Below are 20,485 nucleotides of genomic sequence, written 5' to 3' on the forward strand. Positions count from 1 at the left end.
TATTGGCCTTGTTGATCTCTGTGTCTGTTTCCCTATTTATAACCAATAATACTCCCCACACTGAAGTACTGTGAGGCTTAGTTCAATAATGTTTTTAAAACACTTTGAGATATTTCAGTGGAAGTTATTATAGAAATTTGAAGTATAGCTATTTTTATATTTTATACCGCCTCCCCGTAGTGTAGACCTAGCCTCATTAAATCTGTGGAGTAATGGTAGTGTAATTGTTTTTAATCCTAACATATAAATGAAGGCAAAACAATCAGGAAACTTATATCTTCCTTTCTTTCCCCTTTCTTTTCATGTAGAGACATCATTATTGGAAAGGAATCAGGGCCAGGAGACCAACAGACCTGGAAAAAATTGTTCTTGGAATCATCATGCCAAAACATGAAATTTTTCTGAAATTTGCCAAACAGAAAAGCAGACAATTGAAATAAGTGTCTTGTTGCATTATATATATAGATATATCATACATCTAGATATCGTAACATGGTTCACCAAAGCACTTCACGAACTGCTTTGTCCTGCTCCCCTTTTCAGTAGGGATAACTGTGTGACAATCTTGTTGTAATATTTCTTTTGTTCTAGTTTACTGATCTATAGTTCTGTTGTAATTTCCCCAAAGTCAATTGTCAGAAATCAGGATTTTCCTGTCATTTCAGTGGCTCTTTTGTATTCTATTTTCTCTGTTTAGGGCTTCATTCAATGTCCATTGAAGTGAATGAGATATGGTGGTCTTAGGATCGGGTTCTTTTGCAGATTTCATGCTTGGATAGAATGTCTTCAAGGCAGCATTCATGCCTGGCCACGTTTGCCTTTAGTCTGATGCTTCTCAATACCTTTCTCGGCACTGTGAATTATGCATAGCATTTTCTAGCTTGATTCTTTGTGGCTTTATGATACTGGGTCCTTTGTGCAGAATCCAATCATATGAAATATTTCATCTCCATAGTCCCAAATAGCTATATTTCAAGGTGTTCTGTTGGTCCTCTGTTCAGAACAGTCATCTCCAACCTTTTTAACATACAAGATCACTTTTTGAATTTAAGTGCAACCCAGGATCTACCCCGCCCCTTCCCTGAGGCTGCGCCCCACTCACTCCATCCCCGCTTCCTCCATTACTTACCCTCCCCTCACTCACTTTCATCAGGCTGGGGCAGGGGGTTGGGTGCAGGGTGTGTGTGTACAGGCTCTGGGCTGGGGCCAAGGGTTTCGGAGTGTGGGAGGGGGCTCCGGGCTGAGCCTGGGGAAGGGGGTTTGAGTGCAGAAGGGGATGAGGGATGCAAGCTCTGGGAGGGAGTTTGGGTGCAGGAGGGGGCTCCGGGGTGGGGCAGAGTATTGTGGTGCAAGAGGGGGTACAGGATACTGGCTCCAGGAGGAGGCTCAGGTCTGGGGTGCGGGAAGGGTGCAGGCTCCTGCTGGGTGGCATTTACCTTGGCTGGCACCACGCCAATCCCGGAAGCGGCCACCATGCCCCTGCAGCCCCTTGTGGAGGAGGGGGAACGTGGCTCCGCATGCTGCCCCTCTCTGCAGGCACTGCCCCCGCAGCACCCATTGGGCGCAGTTCCCCATTCCTAGCCAGTGGGAGGTGCGGGGGCGGTGCTTGCAGGCAGGAGCAGTGCGCAGAGACCCCTCACCCCCATGGGGCCTCAGGGGTGTGTTGGCTGCTTCCAGGAGCGGCACAGGGCCAGGACAGCCAGGGAGCCTGCCTTAGCCCTGCTGTGCTACCAGTCTTTTAGCGGCCGGAGATCATGATTGACTTTCAGAGGCTCCAGGATCGACCACTGATTTAGAGTTACTCTTAGGCTGTTGTGAAGTTGAGTCATTCTCTATTTTGTGTTTCACTTCTGAGTTGTGACATATTAGTTTGGCAATGGGTACAACTGAACCACAGTCATATTTACTTCAAACTCCTCCTCCTGCAGTTCCTTGCTTTTCTAAGGAATAGGCATTCTTGAAAACATGTCCATTATAAGAAGCTCCTTTCCAAACCTATTTTTCACATTGAACAAGTACTTTTACAGTTTTGTGATTATTTTCTGCAGTATTTGTGATACTTTTCACTTCAGTTTCTGTAAAAAGGCTTCCATTTGGTCTGTTTTGACCTTGACCAATTTCTGCCCATAAATATATTCATGAAACTGCTCACAACCCAAAACTATTTCCAGAATTTCTTTTGTATTTTAGTCAGTGCTTGAAAGTGTATGCTATTGGAAATATGTTGGGGCAGCCCCCAACCGATGTGAGTTTGCATCAACTGAGATCTTGGGCTCTAAATTTTGGTGCTTCGGTGACAGCTTTCTTTATGTCTCAAAAATGTTTATCTTGCCATTTATGCTAATGGCCTTCTATCCTGTCATCAAGTGTCCTTCAGAGCTAATCTCAGTCAGTTTGATCTATAGTTTGTTCCTGTGCATTTTGAAGTCCCTTGCTTTTGCATTCTACATACATTCTGCAGGCTCCTCGTGGTGTCCCAAATCAGCAGGTCATCAACAGTTATTTCTGTCCAATCTGGATCCTCAAAGGTCTGGAACACACATGGCTTTCATAGACCTCAGTTGTTCAGGGAGTCTATAAGGGCAGTTGCTCAATCATATATCTACCAAAAGGGTGGTTGGAGATGCAGAATTTTACATTACTGTATTGAGTTAAACTTGACAAAACCCTTGGCTTGCATCCAAAAATGAAAATAATCTTTTATTTTGAAGACTAGATGTGTCCTCTTTATAACTGTTTGCAAGCAACCGCATTCTCATTTGATGGCCTTATTCAAATTGGGTCTATACATCAAGTATCGGGGGTGGCCGTGTTAGTCTGTATCCACAAAAACAACAAGGAGTCCGGTGGCACCTTAAAGACTAACAGATTTATTTGGGCATAAGCTTTCGTGGGTAAAAAACCTCACTTCACTCCTTGTTGTTTTTTTGGGTCTATACAGATTCTTAAATTGTTTAGTTTTATTATGGTGACCATACTCCTAATCCAATCAGCTGGTGTCTGTTCACTCAAAAACGTCTAGTTTTACTATCTGATCAAATTTAGTTTTTACTTTATTCTGAGTACTAATGGGACTTTATGTGGCATGCTGATCTCTATATTAATGAGTAGGGCTGTAAATTACTTGCAGTTAACTCACGTGATTAACTCAAAAAATTAATTGTGACAAAAAATTAATCAAGATTAATCACAGTTTTATTCGTACTGTTAAACAATAGAATACCAATTGAAATTTATTAAATATTTTTGCATGTTTTTCTACAATTTCAAATGTATTGATTTCAATGACAATACAGAATACAGTGTATAGTGCTCACTTTATTTTTGATTACATATATTTGCACTGTAAAAATGATAAACAAAAGAAATAGTATTTTTCAGTTCACCTCCTACAAGTACTGTAGTGCAATCTCTTTATTGTGAAAGTGCAACTTACAAGTGTAGTGTTTTTTTGTTTGTTACATAATTGCACTCAAAAAACAAAACAGGTAAGACTTTAGAGCCTACAAGTCCACTCAGTATTACTTCTTGTTCAGCCAATTGCTAAGAGAAACAAGTTTGTTTACATTTACAGGAGATAATGCTGTATTCTTAGACTCATAGACTTTGTCAGAAGGGACCATTATGATCATCTAGTCTGACCTCCCGCATGATGCAGGCCACAAAGCTGTCCCAACCCCTTTCCCTTGACTCTGCTGTTGAAGTCCCCAAATCCTGTGGTTTAGAGACTTCAAGTAGCAGAGAATCCTCCAGCTAGTGACCCCTGCCCCATGCTGCGGAGGAAGGCGAAAAACCTCCAGGGCCTCTGCCAATCTGCCCTGGAGGAAAATTCCTTCCCGACCCCAAACATGGCGATCAGTAGAACCCCGAGCATGTAGGCAAGATTCTCCAGCCAGACCCTCATTGGCCATTGATACTAATTACCAGCGATGGCACGCTGTTCATTTGACTGTTCATTTGACTAAAATCACGTTATCCCATTAAACCATTCCCTCCATAAACTTATCTAGCTTAATCTTAAAGCCAGACAGGTCCTTCGCCCCCACCGTTTCCCTCGGAAGGCTGTTCCAATATTTCACCCCTCTGATGGTCAGAAACCTTCGTCTAATTTCAAGCCTAAACTTCCCCACAGCCAGTTTATATCCATTCGTTCTCGTATCCACATTAGTACTGAGCTGAAATAATTCTTCTTATTTACAATGTCACCAGAAAGTGAAAACAGGCATTTGCATGGCACTTTTGTAGCCAGAATTGCAAGGTATTTACGTGCCAGATATACTAAACAATTGGATGCCCCTTCATGCTTCAGCCACCATTCCAGGGGATATGTTTCCATGCTGATGACGCTCATTAAAAAAATAATGCTATAATTAAATTTTTGACTGAACTGCTTGGGGGAGAATTGTATGTCCTCTGCTATGTTTTACCTGTATTCCCCCATATATTTCATGTTCTAGCATTCTTGGATGATGACCCAGCATATGTTGTTCATTTTAAGAACACTTTCACTGTAGATTTGAAAAACGCAAAGAAGGTACCAATGTGAGATTTCTAGAGCACTCGATCCAAGGTTTAATAATCTGAAGTGCCTTCCAAAATCTGAGCGGGACGAGGTGTGGAGCATGCTTTCAGAAGTCTTAAAAGAGCAACACGCTGATGCAGAAACTACAGAATCCAAACCACCAAAAAAAAAAAAAAAAAAATCAACCTTCTGCTGGTGGCATCTGACTCAGATGATGAAAATTAACATTAGTCGGTCCGCATTACTGTGGATCATTACTGAGCAGAACCTGTTATCAGCATGGACGCATGTCCTCTGAAATGGTGGTTGAAACATGAAGGGACATATGAATCTTTAGCGCATCTGGCATGTAAATATCTTGTGACGCCGGCTACAATAGTGCCATGTGAACGCCTGTTCTCACTTTCAGGTGACCTTGTAAACAAGAAGTGGATTGCATTATCTCCTGCAAATGTAAACAAACTTGTTTGTCTGAGTGATTGGCTGAACAAGAAGTCGGACTGTGTGGACTTGTAGGCTCTACAGTTTTACATTGTTTTATTTTTGAATGCAGGGGTTTTTTTTACATAATTTTACATTTGTAAGTTCAACTTTCATGATAAAGAGAAATTGAAAAATACTTTTTCTTTTGTTTTTTTAGAGTGCAAATATTTTAAATAAAAAATAAATATAAAGTGAGCATTTTGTATTGTAATTGAAATAAATATATTTGAAAATATAGACAACATTTAAAAAAAATTAAAAATGGTATCTATTGTTTAACAGTGTAATAACGATTACTTTTTTAATCACTTGACAGCCCTATTAGTGAGCTATGTCCTGAACTTAGTCCATTAAACATCTCATCAAATATTTTAATAATTTCTTTTGCATCCTTGTTTTTACAAGTTATATTCCTATTTGGTCATCTGCATGTGCAAATTGCTGTTAACCTGAGCAGACCCGGGACTTCCTTTTCCGCTGTTCCAAACTCTATTAAGTGGTATCTGTCCTTATGTGACATACCTGTGTGGTTTTGCTTTTGCGCCTTTTGTGCCCCTTATAAAATTGGATACTCACTGATTATTTTGTACACTTTTCCTACGATTACATTGCAAGCTCTAGTATCTTTTTTTTAAATTCACTTTTTGATCATTTATTACCAGTGTCACAAACCAATCTGTTTTAGACTCTTGCTTTGTTTTGTAAATGTACAAAGAGACTCAACTTAAAGACTCCTGTTTCTGGAATATCATCATTTTCACCATCAATGCTGTATGTTCATGAAAGTATTTTGCTTTTGTATTTCGCTGAAATTTGTGCTCAGAGCTGAGCAACACAATTAGAAAATGGTTGCTCTTATGCCTTGGATGACAGTACACTCATGATTGCTTACTGTATTTATTGCAAACGAAACTTTTATTCCCATTTTTTAAACATTATGTCCTTGCTATACATTTTTTATTGGACGCACTTCATTTTTTTCACTGTTAACCTTTCATTTGGTAAACACAGTCTAAGGCAAATACCCACTTTTCTTTATAAAGGCAAGTCAATTTCCTGCAATAACCTTGCTTTCACTTAGTTATTACTCATACCACAAGTAACTGAGTCTCTAATTATTCTACCTGCTAACTTCATGTTCGTATGACTTGGATATATTACTCTGGTCAGTAGTCCGAGCTGTATAGAAAATGTGACTTGCCCATGTGACATTCTTTCATAGATCAAGATATTAAAATTTTTGAATTTTCCCCCCTAACTTTGCAATCCCATACATGGTCCCACTAAAATGTAGCTCTCTGGTACTTCTGGGTCTCCCATGCTCCCTCTCCTATTTGTCTGCAATACCCAGGGCCGGCTCCAGGCAACAGCTGAGCAAGCTGGTGCTTGGGGCGTCAGATTGTTGGGGGCGGCATTCTGCCCAATCCTAGGGCGGCATGGCCATTTTTTTTGTTTGTTTGTTCTTGTTCCGCTCAGGCCGCCCTGGAGGGGGCGGCGGTGCGGAGAACCAGAGCGCCCTGCAGGGCAGTCCTCTTCCTTCCCTCCCCGCCGACCGGAGCGGAGCCCTCGCGGCGGGTGGCAGGAGGCGGCGCAGCGGGAGGGACCGCGTGGTAGCGCCCCTGCTGTAGCCCTGGCTTCATTCAAGTGGCTTCATTTGCTCCATCTTTGTCAAAGATTCAGTTTTCTTCTGTCAGCGTGCATAAAGATGTCATGCACAGGAAGTTGGTGAGTGTTTGGTGTGGAACGTTGATGCTCCCAGTGACCAGTCACAACAGGTTAAAAAATACCATTGAGATGAACAGAGATCTAAAACGTGCTTAAGGCCAGTAAACTACTAGCTTTTAAAATTATTTCCCCCTACTTCCATCTCTTCAGCATCTGCCTATAGTGGATATGTCAGAAACTACCTTCAGTGCATTAGTGATGATATAATAATCATTGTGTCACAGTTCAGGGTGGCTGCACCTGTATTCACCCTCTGTGGTCCAATACATGCATCTACTCTAGGCCCCTGGCTCGTCAGCTGTCACCTCTTTTGGGTGGACACCTGGGCCACCAATCCCAAGGGTATTTGAAGGCTGCACAGTTCCCTGACTATACTGTGATATCCCTAGCAAAAGACAGACTGCCTATGCAGGCCTGCTTCACTTCTCTCCTCAGAGATGGTACACAGCATGATTGCCACAGTTAGGTTATCACACAGCTCTATGTAAGCAAGCACATTTATTCTTAAAATGAAAGCATTCAGAGAACCCCACTAACACAATAGACGAACCTACATGCATGCTAATAAGCTTACCATAGATCATTCCAACTCCAACAAGGTCTCTGGCTAGAGAACAGTTCTTCAAACCCTACCTTGGGGTTCTCCTGTGGTCACAAGTTTATCACAGGTTCAGCTCAGAACAAGCACTATCAGCCTTATGGGCGTCTCACTATTCGAAAGTCCTTCCCTAAGGATTGGGAGATACACCCTCAAGAGGTCCTGTTTGTTTGTTGGATCAGAAGGAAGGCCCCAAGTCACTTTTAACTCCGGCTATTTAACCAAAAATCCTTTCTTTGTCTGTTGGTGCCAGAAAATCCAGTTTGAACCAGTATAGGTGAGCTTCTCTTCAGGTGGTCGTAGCTCTCTGGAGGTTCTCTGAGTGAATTTGCCTAACCACCCGCCTAAATCATTTACCTGACCAGCCTCCACTTAGTTCCTGGGGTGCTGTGGTCCCCCGCCCCCATGGAAATACATACAATCCCTCATAGTACATGAACATTTGCATTTTTAATACAGTGAACTCCTAAAATACTTTTTGAATTAAGTTTAAGGTTTGTCAGGATATTGCAGGGTATTGTCATATCTGTCATGCATTGCATTCACCTTTATCATCATTACCAGCCATGCTGCACTTCTGTTCTCCATTACTTGCCCAGTTTTTGTGGCCTCTAACCAGTCCAAGGCATAATTAGTGGAAATTAGAGAGAAGATAATGAGTGGATCAGGTACATAAAGTACTTGTTTTCTGCAGACTAGGAGATGTTGCTAATTAATTGTTTATATTTCTGCCCTGTCCCTACCATTTGTTCTTGTCCTCTGATATAGGAAACTCTGGAAGATTTTTAGTGGCAGGGCCAACAGCTACATACATCAGGTAAAATCTTGGCTTCACTGAAGTCAATACAGTTTTACCATTGGTTTCAATGGTGTCAGGATTTCACCCCTTGTGTGTGGGGTGTATGTATGTGTATGTATGTGTATATGTGTAATTGTGGAGAAATTCCACCTTTTTGGTGAAAGAATTAAACTTTTGTTTGGAATATTAAAATAAGTGCTGTGGAGAGGGATTTTAAGGATGGAGTGCATGTAGGTAGTCAAACAGATAAAAAGTATAGCATGATCGCATGGTATTCCAAAATATTATCACATGACTAGCCCTGCTACAAATCAATTATATATAACACTCATAATAAGTACTTTTGAATGAATGGGAGGACTAAATACCAATTCTAGTACAAGTTTAAAATAATTATTATTTGTAATTTTCAGTTTTTCACTCTGTATTTCTTGTTAAAAGCCATACAAATCAGGATCATGTTAATAGCGTAACATAGAATAAGCCGTAAGTTGTAGAGGAGGTCTATGAATTTTTATCTTTGCTCCATCACACTCAGACTGAAGCTGATGGTTCCAGAAAATCTCTCTTTCTTTCTTTGAACCCTTGGGTTATTTCAGTGTCAGAAATATGTATTGCTTCATAAAAAGGGAGCAAGCACTCCACACATTCTTCCCCCCACCACACACAATATGTTGTAGAGTTTTGGGTCTATAATCTTCCTTTATTTTTTGCAAAGGTAGTAGTATCATGTATGTACTTTGGAGACAAATTATACATTATAGTGCATACCACAGCTAAAAAGTAAAATGCCATTAAAACATAACAGCATCTCTGGTGCAAACAGAGGTGGTTAAAGTCATGATATTGTTCTATTGTGACTCTAAATATTCTCCTTACTAGACATAATGCAATTATTCTTTTTTTTTTCTTCTTTCCAATTTAGGTACTTCAAAAGCTAGGGAAAGCTGATGAAACAAAAGATGAACAGTTTGAAGAATATGTTCAAAACTTCAAACGACAAGAGGTCAGTTACTTGTTTGGTTTGTATATCACAAAAAAATGGGGGTGTATTTGAATTCATTGATTGTGATGAACATGCTTTTGGGCAACAGGTCAGACACATTGTATGAAGATTTACAGCTCAAGGATTTCATCCAGCAGTCTTCCTGTAAACAAAACTCTCTTCAAGTTTTGCTTGCAAAGGGATTTCAGGATTGGGCCCAACATTTGTAATAAAGGGCCAGGTTCTGATTTCATGCAACACCATTCTGAAGCTGGAGGCACTCTCTTGAACACAATGTCATGTAACTCACTGGAGTGACTGTGGATGTACAACAGTGTAACTGAGAATAGAATCTGACCCAAATTAATACTACAAATGCAAAACTGTAGTTGTATTTTACAAAGGGGAGGCATATTTGTGTGATTTCTTTGCTTGTTTTCTTGTCTGTATTAGACTTAGTAGTTGCCACAGTCTGAAGTTGAACATGAACGTTATAGTGTGTATAGACTGTAATGTGTATTCTTCCTGCACTGCCTTATTGATGTATTATTATTAATAATAATAATTATTATTGCAAATATTAATTTCACAACAGTGCCCAGGCAGCCAATCAAGATTGGGGCTTCATTGTGCTAGGTGCTGTAGGTACACATATGATGTACCTACTCTCTGTCCCAAAGACCTTATTATCTACTCTGCTTACAGTGTACTCTAAATTCTAACGTCCATTACTCCTTGCTGTACTGATCAGAGGTGACTAATTATACTGAATTCCATGGCAGATTTCTAGTGTGATATAATACCCACTAAGAATTAGATGAATTCTACCAAGATTATTTCATTTGTTATATAAGATAAATATGAATCCAGGTCTCCAGAGGTTTAATCATAGTCTTTCTGTTCTTTCCTTTGCGTGCGGTTTAGCTCACATGTAAAGACACTCAAATAGTTTAGGCCCAAGAAGTTATATTTCTCTATCTGTTGTTGAATGTACTTGGGGATACAAAAGATCTGTTTTATTCATCTAAAATGTTTCACATGTAAGTGAAAATAACAAATTTATTTTTTTAAAAGTTCATCTATATCAAGATGTTTTCTATAAAAACAGCCCCATTAGAAAAGAGCTAACATGGTGAAATGGCCACATTAAACGAGAAGCCGTTAGGGACTGACTTGTATCTCCATCACCTCTGGTTGTTCATATGCTCTCTTACAGCCCAGAAACTCACTCAGGGGAGATGTAACTAGGACTGGGGGAGCGGCAGGGTTGGTCCTCCACATTTTACTATGGCATGTGAGAATTGGCTTTGGGAGCATGAGACTGTCTGTCTGTGTTTGTAATTCCCACCCTGAATTAGTCCCTCCCCATGCCACTCATTGGTGTGTATCCCATACAGACACTGCTCATTCCTCCCCGACCTCACTTGCTCCAGACTGGCCAGCCGCAGCTGGGCTCCTGCTCAGTGTCCTTGCAATTAATGGAGGGGTGCAGAGAGCCACTGAAGTAAAGTATTTGCACTCCCCTCTCCCTAAGCAATGGAGGCTTCAGGAATTGCTTGGCCAGGTGAATCTTCACTTCTCCATCCCTCCATTCAAGGGAAGGGAGGCAGTAGCAGTCACTGTTTTGGGAGGGTGGTTCTTCACTCACCTTCCTGAGACCTGGAGGGAGATGGAGGTATCATGAGCCACTGGGCCCAAAGCAGAGAGCAGTGTTGGGAGCTGTTGGGCCATGCAAGGATCTTGTATTTTTAACCGGGACATTTACATTAACATGGGACATTTTTCTATTTCCTCTTCTGCAGCTGCTTATTATCGAGTGGGGAGCATAATCATTTCTTGGTAATGTCACTGCCATTTGCATGGCAACTAATTGTGCTGTCAAAAAAAGAGGTATACATTTTCTCTTTAGTTGTAGAAAAGGTGGGAGGAATGAGGCCCTGTTAAGAAACAAAGTTCCTGTAAGATGTAATTTTTAGCCAAATAACTCTAGTAATAGAAGGAGAAATAAGAAGGAAGATGACAGGGGAGGGGGGGGAAATCTCCTATTTCAGCAAAATTTTGCCTCAAAATAATTTGTTTTTGAAGAATTTGCTGTAGTGGTACTTTCCCACTGGAAGTCTTGCGATGGGCAAACAAAGCTGATGATGATAATTTTATTTATCTTCTCAGTCTTTGGTGGACAGACAGTAAATAATGAGCAGTCATGGGCACAGCAGAATCTAGATAGCACTAAATCAGGACATAACCATGACGTAGTGCAAGGGGTGGAACTGAGGGGGAAAGGACTAGCGTTCCTCTTCTAAACTCCACCTACAAAATAAGCCCTGCCCAAATGATGTTCCAAATTGACACCATTTTGAGTAGATAGTGCAGATGTTTAAAATCTGATCATGCATGCTCTCTGAGCTCAATTGGGCTCCTTGGGCTTCATTCCCTCTCAGTGGGGTTCAGATGTATCCATAGGCTCTGCTTGGTTCCTAGTGCTTGATTATGGAAAAACAAAAGCCTGTCCATTTGCATAGGTCTTCATAATATGCCTCCTCTTGGTTTGTCCTTGCTTTGATCAACAGTGAAATAGTTGACAAAGTTCCGATATAAAATATTATCATTGTGCATCTGAATTTACACCCATTCTGATGAATGCAGCATTTTTCAGCTTTCAAAGCAACTCAACCAAACCTCCCTGTCAGAGAACATTTTAAGGGAAATTCCAAACTTCACTTAAAATCTCTGACTGGCAACTTGGCTCAATAATGCATCCATCTGATTCCCAGCTGTGCCCTAGGGCTGCATTTGAGTTCTGGGGAAATTGTCCCTTCAGCTTTGCTTCCCCTTCTAAGGTATTTGCAGCCACTGGTGCCCCTGCAGGCTTCAGCGAGTGAGCTAAATTGAGAAATGCCAGAGGATAAAAGAAAGGTCTGTTTCACTTTCTCCCTCCCTTATCAAGTGTCTCATTGAGGGAGCTTGATGAGTTCTGTGGGCAGAATGCAGTCCATACCCCTACTTATCCAGGCAGGGTCATCTCACCCCCCTTCCCTAACAGGAAAGAACTGGCTTCAGGGGCAAGCAACTGTCCCTCCTCCTCCGCCTCTATCTGTGTTAGAGGAGTGAAGCCAGATGGAAGATTGTGCCTGGGTTCTTATAGTCTACATTAGCAGCCACGCCTCTGATGGCCCTACCCATCCATTTTCCCCATAAACCGTGGATGGACAGCACTGGACACAGCACCATTCTCCAATGCCCGCTTTGTTTCCATGCTTCCATTTCCTCCAAGCAGCTAGCCAAGGAGTGAGAAGAGAGGCAGCAACCCAGATGTGAAAGAACAGCAAGGCAGCAAGGGATCTCTTCTTGGCCCACCATTTATTTATGTCTAACCCTTAGCTCACATTTTATAGGGCCAGAATGTTCCTCAGTGCACATCAGTCCAAATTCAAGCTAGTGTAGCTACTGAAGGTAAATGTGGCTATCTCCTCTGATGGTCGAAGACCAAGTGTTTCTAACTAGGGAAGATGGTTAACTGAAAGAATGGCCTTCTCAATACACTGGCCCTTCACAGGTAGCCACTTCCAGGAAGACATCACCTCAGTCCCCTTTGTGAGCATGAAAACTCTCAGGTGGCAACAGACCACCTCACCCGCTGGAAAAAAAAATTATGATCAGTTATGACACCCTAAGCTCCTGCACATGCTGGCAATGCTAACGTTTTTTCCAGGATTGTGTTAGTATTAATAATGGCTTAAGGAAGAAGAAAAATCACTTTTATCTCTTTCTGGATCATCTTTTATCAGAACTCTGTACAGAGAGAGAAACAAACCACAGAGTCATATGGTTTCTGGAATATGTTGGATTTATAATAAACACAGACACATGGTACCAGGGAAGTCAATCAAAGGGCTGGGCTGAGGAAGAATACTATCTGGTACAAAGTCTTATTTCAGACTAATATTAACTGAAAATGGCCACAAAAGCCATAAACAGAAACAAAAATCCAATTACTATTGGAGCCTATTGGGAATTCTGATCTCAGACACAGGCATGCTTCAGTGAACCAGAGTGCATAGGAGACCTGTCCAGTATTATGTGTTATTCCTTCCACATCTCACCCTATCACATCCATTGGCAGAGATCACAGTCCCATTGTAAATTCTCCCCTCCCTCCACTGGTGAATGCGGAGAATCAGATATTTTTAAGGGATTCACTGATTAGCAAACCAGGCAGAGCGATCTTTAGGTCAGAGGCCAACTGGGGATAATGGAGGAAGGTTCATTTAGATCCCATTTCAATCCAGGAAATGGGTACCAGAGACAGAGCACAGCATCCACCAGTAGGTAGGAGCTACAGAGTACTATTTAAAGTAGAAGGGGCGGCACAGGTTCCCTGCCTGACCCTCCACCTCTCTCAGGAACCTCACTTCCCCCCACCAGCAACCTGGACCCCAGGCACATGAGTCCACCCACTCATCCCCTCAAACTTTGAGTGAATGGCATTATGACCTGACAATTTTGGACCAGCTCCCCCATTCCCAATCAAAGTGGTCAGGCTGTGGTGTCTGCCCTTTGCTCCACAGCCTATGCACTGAGGTCTCAGAGCACTGCTCCTTCCATGGATAACAGACTTATTCTGGTCGTGACATTTTTGTAAATAAGTGAGGAAGAACATGATCAGCCCTATCCTAGAGAGAAAATCAACTTCTATCCTGGGCAGAGCAAAGTTTCCTATCTTTGTATGCACTGCCAATAAAGGAGGACATGAACACCAATTCTTACATGACTAAGGATTGGATTAAGCAGAGTGGAACCTGCAGCCAGAAGTATCCTCACTCATTGTAAGTCAATTTAATCAACTGGTGATTCATCTTTTTGCAACTGGAAACAGCTGTAATGTGACCCATCAGGACCTGCGTAGTGAATGACCTCTCACAAGACTAGGTAATGTCTTTGCTTTGTGCCTCCCCACCTTTTTCCCTGCTCCCCAGGACAGTATAAAAGTAGGAAAGAGAGAACAGCGATGTACTGTTTGCCTTTCTGGCTGAAGAACCTAGCACTGGACTTTTTGAAATCTCTGTCTCATGGAAGAGGTCTATGGTTGCAAAAAACTGTTCTTGATCCTGGACCAGACAGGTTCAAAATGAATACTTGGATGAAGTGATTTCACTCTCCTAGACCCAAAAAGGAAGTAAAAAAAATTATAAAAGGAAGTAAAAAAAAATTATAACGTACTCTGTTGGTTGGCACAAAGTCCATTATCTAGCTACCATGGTAAACAAATGAAACATAGCCTTGAGTTCCACCAGGAGGACTTTAATGTGGGCGTATAAGAATATCCAAGCAAAAAGGCCAGTCTCTTTTTATCAGCATGCTCAAGAAAAGGAATCCCAACGTTAAATGTTTCCTTGGGGCAAACAACCCTTTTTCACAAGCTCACAGAAAACTACTGTGGGACCTCATTCTGCTCCATACAGCACTACCCAGACCTCTGCTGGAGGTGTCACTATACTTTCTACCCATTAAAATAGGTGTCCCAATAGCTACTATTTCCAATCAGATGAGTTTTTGAAGTTGGGTCTCTTCAGAGAAGACTTCCAGTATACTAGTTTTAACTCAGAGAAGCAGTTCTCGCAACTGTCATAGCGTTCATTCCCAAAATAGATGGAAGAAATAATCTTCCTTTCATTAAGCATCAAAGTCAGTCCTCTGGAGCACTGACAAACTCAGGAAAGGAAGTTGTCTCCCCTGTACTGAGATCTGCTAGGCAGCCTCATTGCCATCGATACATACATTCATCAAAATCTACATATGGGTCATCCAATCTTTAGCCAATGCCATTTCTTGTATGCAGTGTGGTTGTAGCTCTGTCAGTCCCAGGACATTAGAGAGACAAGGTGGGTGAGGTAATATCTTTTTATTGGAGCAGCTTCTGTTGGTGAGAGAGACAAGCTTTTGAGCTACACAGAGTAGTTCTTCAGGTTCAGATTCAGCAAGATACTTAACCACGTGAGTATCACCACATGCTTAATGTTAGTCACCTGCTATGCACCTTGATGAAACAAAGCTGTCGCTGAACAAAAAAGTCAACCGTATGGTCTGTCTGGAGGTACTTTGAACTGAGCTTTTTTTTTTTTTTTCCCCCATGGAGGAATTTCATCTGATTTAGGATCCCTGAGAATTCCTTCAGGTTTACCCACCACCATCCACCTCTTGGCTGAGGACTACAGAATAGAAGCCTCTTTTGGGCTTATCAAACCAGCTGTTTGAATTGGCCAGATGAATCACTACAGGCTAACATGAGTCAGTTCATTTTTTGCAGGCACAGAGCAGGCTGCCTTTACATAGTTTCCAAGTCCTATGAATCAGAAGAAGCCAGATACCAGAACTGAACCAGGATCTCTTAGCACAGAACAACGAGATTTGGATTTTAAACAATACATAAAACATATTCATATCTTATCTTTCTTTTGATTTGCAAACAAGAAAAATTTCTCACAAGGAAGTTGTCACTATTAAACAGAACTCATGTACCGTGAATAGGTTCATATAGAACACAGACATTTTCTGTAGACTAAAAGAGATCAATTCCTGAAGCTTTATTTCTTCCTTTTTGCACAAGCTAACTGTGAACATGCCTAGCCTTTTAATCAAGCCTAAAGTAAAAATAAGAAGTGTCAAATTTGCATGTTCCTCTCTCAGGCAAAAATATCACTGATTCTAGTGGGAGTTTGTACTAATAAACAAAATTTTCTCTCTGCTTTATTGTTCAAGCACGAGCATCTTGCACTTTATTTTTATTTTCTGATCCCAGTCTCATGGAAAGAATGTATTACTTGCTGACTAGTATTATGCAAAGTTAAACAGCGATTCCCTTGTCGCGAAGTATATTCTAATCAGAATAATGCCAGCATTATAATTCATAACAGATCAATATTCTGTTTAATGTCTCCTGTGCATCTTTATCTTTAATTGCTCAGTTGCTCCATCAGTATGTGAGACCATTTGCTTTTTGTTTTCCATCACAGAAGTTACAGGTATTTCATTAGGCTATAAATAAAAAATAGCCTATTCACCACTCACTGTTAGAAAATAAAATGTTGCCAGGATGAAAATTAAGTAGAATGTCCAGTGTTCCAGTTGCTGGTTTATGAAATTATGAGAAAATAGAGGCTTTTCTTCAGTGAGCAAAGCTTGCTCCTTGAGTTGATTTACAAAATTCACATTATACACATGAGGGACAGGTTGGGGCCGTTGCCGTTCTTGCCTGGTGTATATATTATGGGATCCCGGAAAGCTCCCTAGTTGGTCTATTCTTTGGGCTTGGGGGCCGGGGTGTGTGTGTGTGTGGGGGGGGGGGGGGGGGGAATGTTAGAACCTCAGTTAGTGTAACTCAGTGTTGTTCCATTGACTACACTGGAGCTACAATGATTTACATCAGCAGAGGATCTAGCTCCAAGTTTCCATTCACGTGCTTTATGCTACCATTTGTTGTTGCTGCCACCCTGTGGTAGGAAAATGCACTCACACAAATCATTTGGTGAAAGTATTAGGGTCCGATCCTCATCTGATGAAAAAGCAATGTAGCTACACTGATTTACACCAGCTGTGAATCTGGTTCTTAGCCCACAATTTTTATTAAGAGAATGAACAGTAACAAACTATCACTTGGTAGCTAACTAAGGGTCCTTGTGGCCCTTTTCTCAATATCAATCAGAGACTAAAAGGTATGAAGGTGAAGGAGGGCACCAACATGTACTCTAGTCACCTGGAATTAATCTGAACTGAAATTTTCCAGCAGCCTTTTTCTTGTGGGAATGCCTGGGTGCCCCACATATAGATCTTAAATCTGTACTGCATCATGATGAGTGTAGAGCCCATTTCACACTCACTCCTGTGCTTGGGCTTGGGATGGAAAAAGGGACCAGTCAATAAACAAGATTTTTCAAAGCTGCCTGAGTGATTTAGAAGTCTAATTCCCATTAACTGGTATTATTCCCTTACAGTTTTGAAAATCTCAGCATAAAACTGCAGAGAACTCCTGACACTTAGTATTTTGTGAGAAAAATATGTAATTTTCATGTGGGTTCCCATATCTCTGTCTGTTAATACAGATCTCCCTTCAGGGAACCTTCTTTCCTAAAACAGAGTTGATGCCAAAAGTGATTCCCAGTGGATACTCTGCAGAAAATTAGACTCTCCAAAGAATATCTAATCTCCAGTGGGGAATATTTTTCCCTAATCTCAAAACTGGTGATCAGTGAAAGTCCCCTGCATTCATGTGAACATTACACCCAGAGCCTGTTCAGCTAACAGACACCTTTCTTGGAGCAAGCCTGTGGCACAGCTGAGATGCATGCTGACCACTAAGTCCAATGAGGATGGGAATAAACACTGCAAGTCATCAGGGAAGGAGGAGGAATGCATTCCTGCTCGCCACTGGGAATCATTTTGTCCTAAAATGTATGCATGATCATGATGGGCACACTGATGAGCTATGAAAGCTCAAAAACATACACCCTGTTTGTGCATTTCACCAGGACTACTAGGTGACCTAGTGTATAATTAAATCTCATATCAGTCTCACTAGTTTCCAACTAGGCGTGATCTCAGGAAAGTGGAGAATCTGTACTTTCATAGGTTTATTTTTTCAGGAGATACCTGTCTACTCTCTAATGAATTCCACAATTCACATGAGACTGTAGTTGGTTGGGTTTGGGTGGGGCTTTTTAGATGTTCACTCCTACAAAATCTAAAATGGAAAACTTAATCAAATTAGGGTTAATTTAGATTGCATCTTGACACTTCTTGGATGTGTTTACCTGTTATATCTCAGCCTTTTTTAATGACTGTTTGTTAGTTGCTTTCTCTAAGACAAAACCTTGCTGTGATTTTCTTTTATAAGTCAAATTATCATTCAGTGTTTATCAAACATACTGTTGTATGTTACTTCAGGAACACTTCAAGTATCTGCCTACTGAGACACAAGACTTAATCAACATCTGGGCTTTGACAAATGGAGGGGATGCAGTCCAGCAGATCTATCCTGGTGGATATGGAATGTTTTAACACTGCCTCCCAACGTGGGCCAATGACTCCTTAATTTTTTAAAAAAATATTAAAGCAAATGAGCATAAAAAGTACATTTGTTAAGAAGCCCACTAACACACAGCATTTAGATATAGATCATAAATGCATATAGGTACAGATATAGGTAGGATATAAGTATAGATACAGACAAAGGCAAAGTGCAGTTATAGAAAGTATAGATGTATATAGCACTGCATGTAGATATAGATTATATTCAGGTACACACTTCAGAGTCTGATCCTCCTCGCATACCCGACATTTTCTTTGACTCCAGTATAAGATTGAGGTATACAAATAATGAAGGCTCAGACCTCTAGTTATCTCCATTAGAAAACAGGAAAAAGATATAGATGTTAGAGACCAAAAAATACCAGGAGTAGAATATCCTGAATGGAACAGTGTATGGTAAGCAGTAAACATAAGATGTGAAAAAATTGACTTTCGTGGTTAACTTCTATCAGGACAAATCAAGGAAAACCTGTTTCATAATCTAAGATGTACTAGTGCATTTGCGCCTTTTCTACATTGTCAAGAGGAGGTGTGTTTTATCTATCTATCTATCTATCTATCTATCTTTGGTTAATTATCCCATGTATTTGTGTTTGAACAAAAGCTCTCTCTGTATCAGCTCATCCTGTCCTCTAGATGCCTGAGTTTGTCACTTCTTTCATTACACTAATCACAGATTGTTACACTGTAAAGCACCACACTTTTCCCATTCAGATAAAAGCAACAGAAGAGGAAAGAGACCTGGGTATGTTGGTTAATCACAGGATCGCTATGACTCACTAATATGATGTGATTACCAAAAAGGTAAATGTTATCCTGGGATGGATTGTGTGAGGTATTTCAAGTTCAGATAGAGAAGTATTAATGCCATTGAACGAGGTACTGGTAAGATCTCATTTGGTATACTGTATACAATTCTGTTCACCCATGTTCAAGAAATTCAAAGTGGAACAGGTATACAAAGAAGATCTACTAGGATTATCAGGGGAATGGAGAGCCTATTTTATGAGAGGAGACTAAAAGAGTTCATTTTATTTAGCCTAGTAAAATCAAGGCTGAGCGGGGCTATGATTGATCTCTGTGTATATATCGGGGGGGAGGGGGTAAATACTAAGGAGGAAGAAGAGCTATTTAAGCTAAAAGATGATGTTGGCACAAGAGCAACTGGATACAAACTGACCACAAATAAAGGAAGGTTTCCAGTCATCAGAGGAGTGAGGTTCTGGAACAGCCTCCTAGTAGGAGTTGTGGGGGCAAACAACTTAATTAGTTTTAAGAGAGAGCTTGACAAATTTATGATTGTATGATGGGGTTGCCTGTGGGGAGGGAGGACTGAGCTCAACAGCCCTGGAAGGTCCCTTCCAGTTTATATCTTACGTTTCTAAAATCTTATATCCCTCCCCCTCCCCCCCCCACCCCCCCGAATATTCTGTTGTGGGTTGTTGTGGGTTCTGTTTTGGGTTGTTGTTTTTTTTGTCTTCCTCTGAAGCATCAGAAATGGCCAAACTGGAGATGGGACACTGGACAGGGTGAGTTGGCACTCTGGCTAGTTCTTGATCACATGCTCAGGGTCTAACTGATTGCCATATGTGGGATCAGGAAGGAATTTTCTCCTGTGTCAGATTGGCAGTGACTTTGCCAGGTTTTCTCCTTTGTCTCCAGCCTGGGGCGCAGGTTGCTTGCCAGGATCAGTTGGATATCTCTCACTTAATCATTTGCCTGCCATTGTGGGGCTTGGGCATTGGTGTGCTTATGGCACACAATAGCTTCATCTCCCAATGCTCTAATTTCAGTTGATGGGTTCAGTGTGCAGATGCTGGGTGGTGTTGGAGGTCTGTGATACACAGGAGATCATACTGGATCATCTGGTGATCCCTTTTGGCCTTAAACTCTCTGATTCTATCATTCAAAACCTACCTCTTTCAACCTAGACTTCTCAGAGTAACATCACCAAAGAAAAATAAAAGAATCCCAAGCTCTGCTGGCTGGTGGAAAAAGAGAAAAACAGAAGAATATATCGTTGAGTGCACTTTCTAATTTGGGGAGGCAGTCAGATACCACAGTGATGGGAACCATACACAAGCCTAGATAGATAGAGATAGAAAATGATATTAAAAACAGGGTTGATGTAAATTTTTGCCATTTGATATGCACATATACCTCCCATTGAGTTACCGGGCATACCAATGGGTAGGATTTGGTCCTTCATATTTTTCAAGCTTTTCCTGGTGTTAACAGTTCTTTAAATTCATACTTTGATGTCTCTAAAGAATGTCAGTCCCTATCTAA

At 41.1% G+C, this 20,485-nt stretch overlaps 1 protein-coding gene across 2 annotated transcripts in view; it reads left to right on the top strand.

Moving 5' to 3' along the window:
• The window catches only part of AMPH (amphiphysin), a 185,228-nt gene that overhangs the window by 66,683 nt on the left and 98,060 nt on the right, over nt 1-20,485 (top strand). For both annotated transcript variants that reach the window (XM_054020662.1, XM_054020663.1), the window contains exon 2: nt 9,053-9,133. In XM_054020662.1, the coding sequence (XP_053876637.1) occupies nt 9,053-9,133 (81 nt within the window). The remainder of the gene's footprint in view (nt 1-9,052; nt 9,134-20,485) is intronic.

The sequence above is a fragment of the Malaclemys terrapin genome, chromosome 2 (genome assembly GCF_027887155.1).
Source record: "Malaclemys terrapin pileata isolate rMalTer1 chromosome 2, rMalTer1.hap1, whole genome shotgun sequence".
NCBI classification, from domain to species: domain Eukaryota; kingdom Metazoa; phylum Chordata; order Testudines; family Emydidae; genus Malaclemys; species Malaclemys terrapin.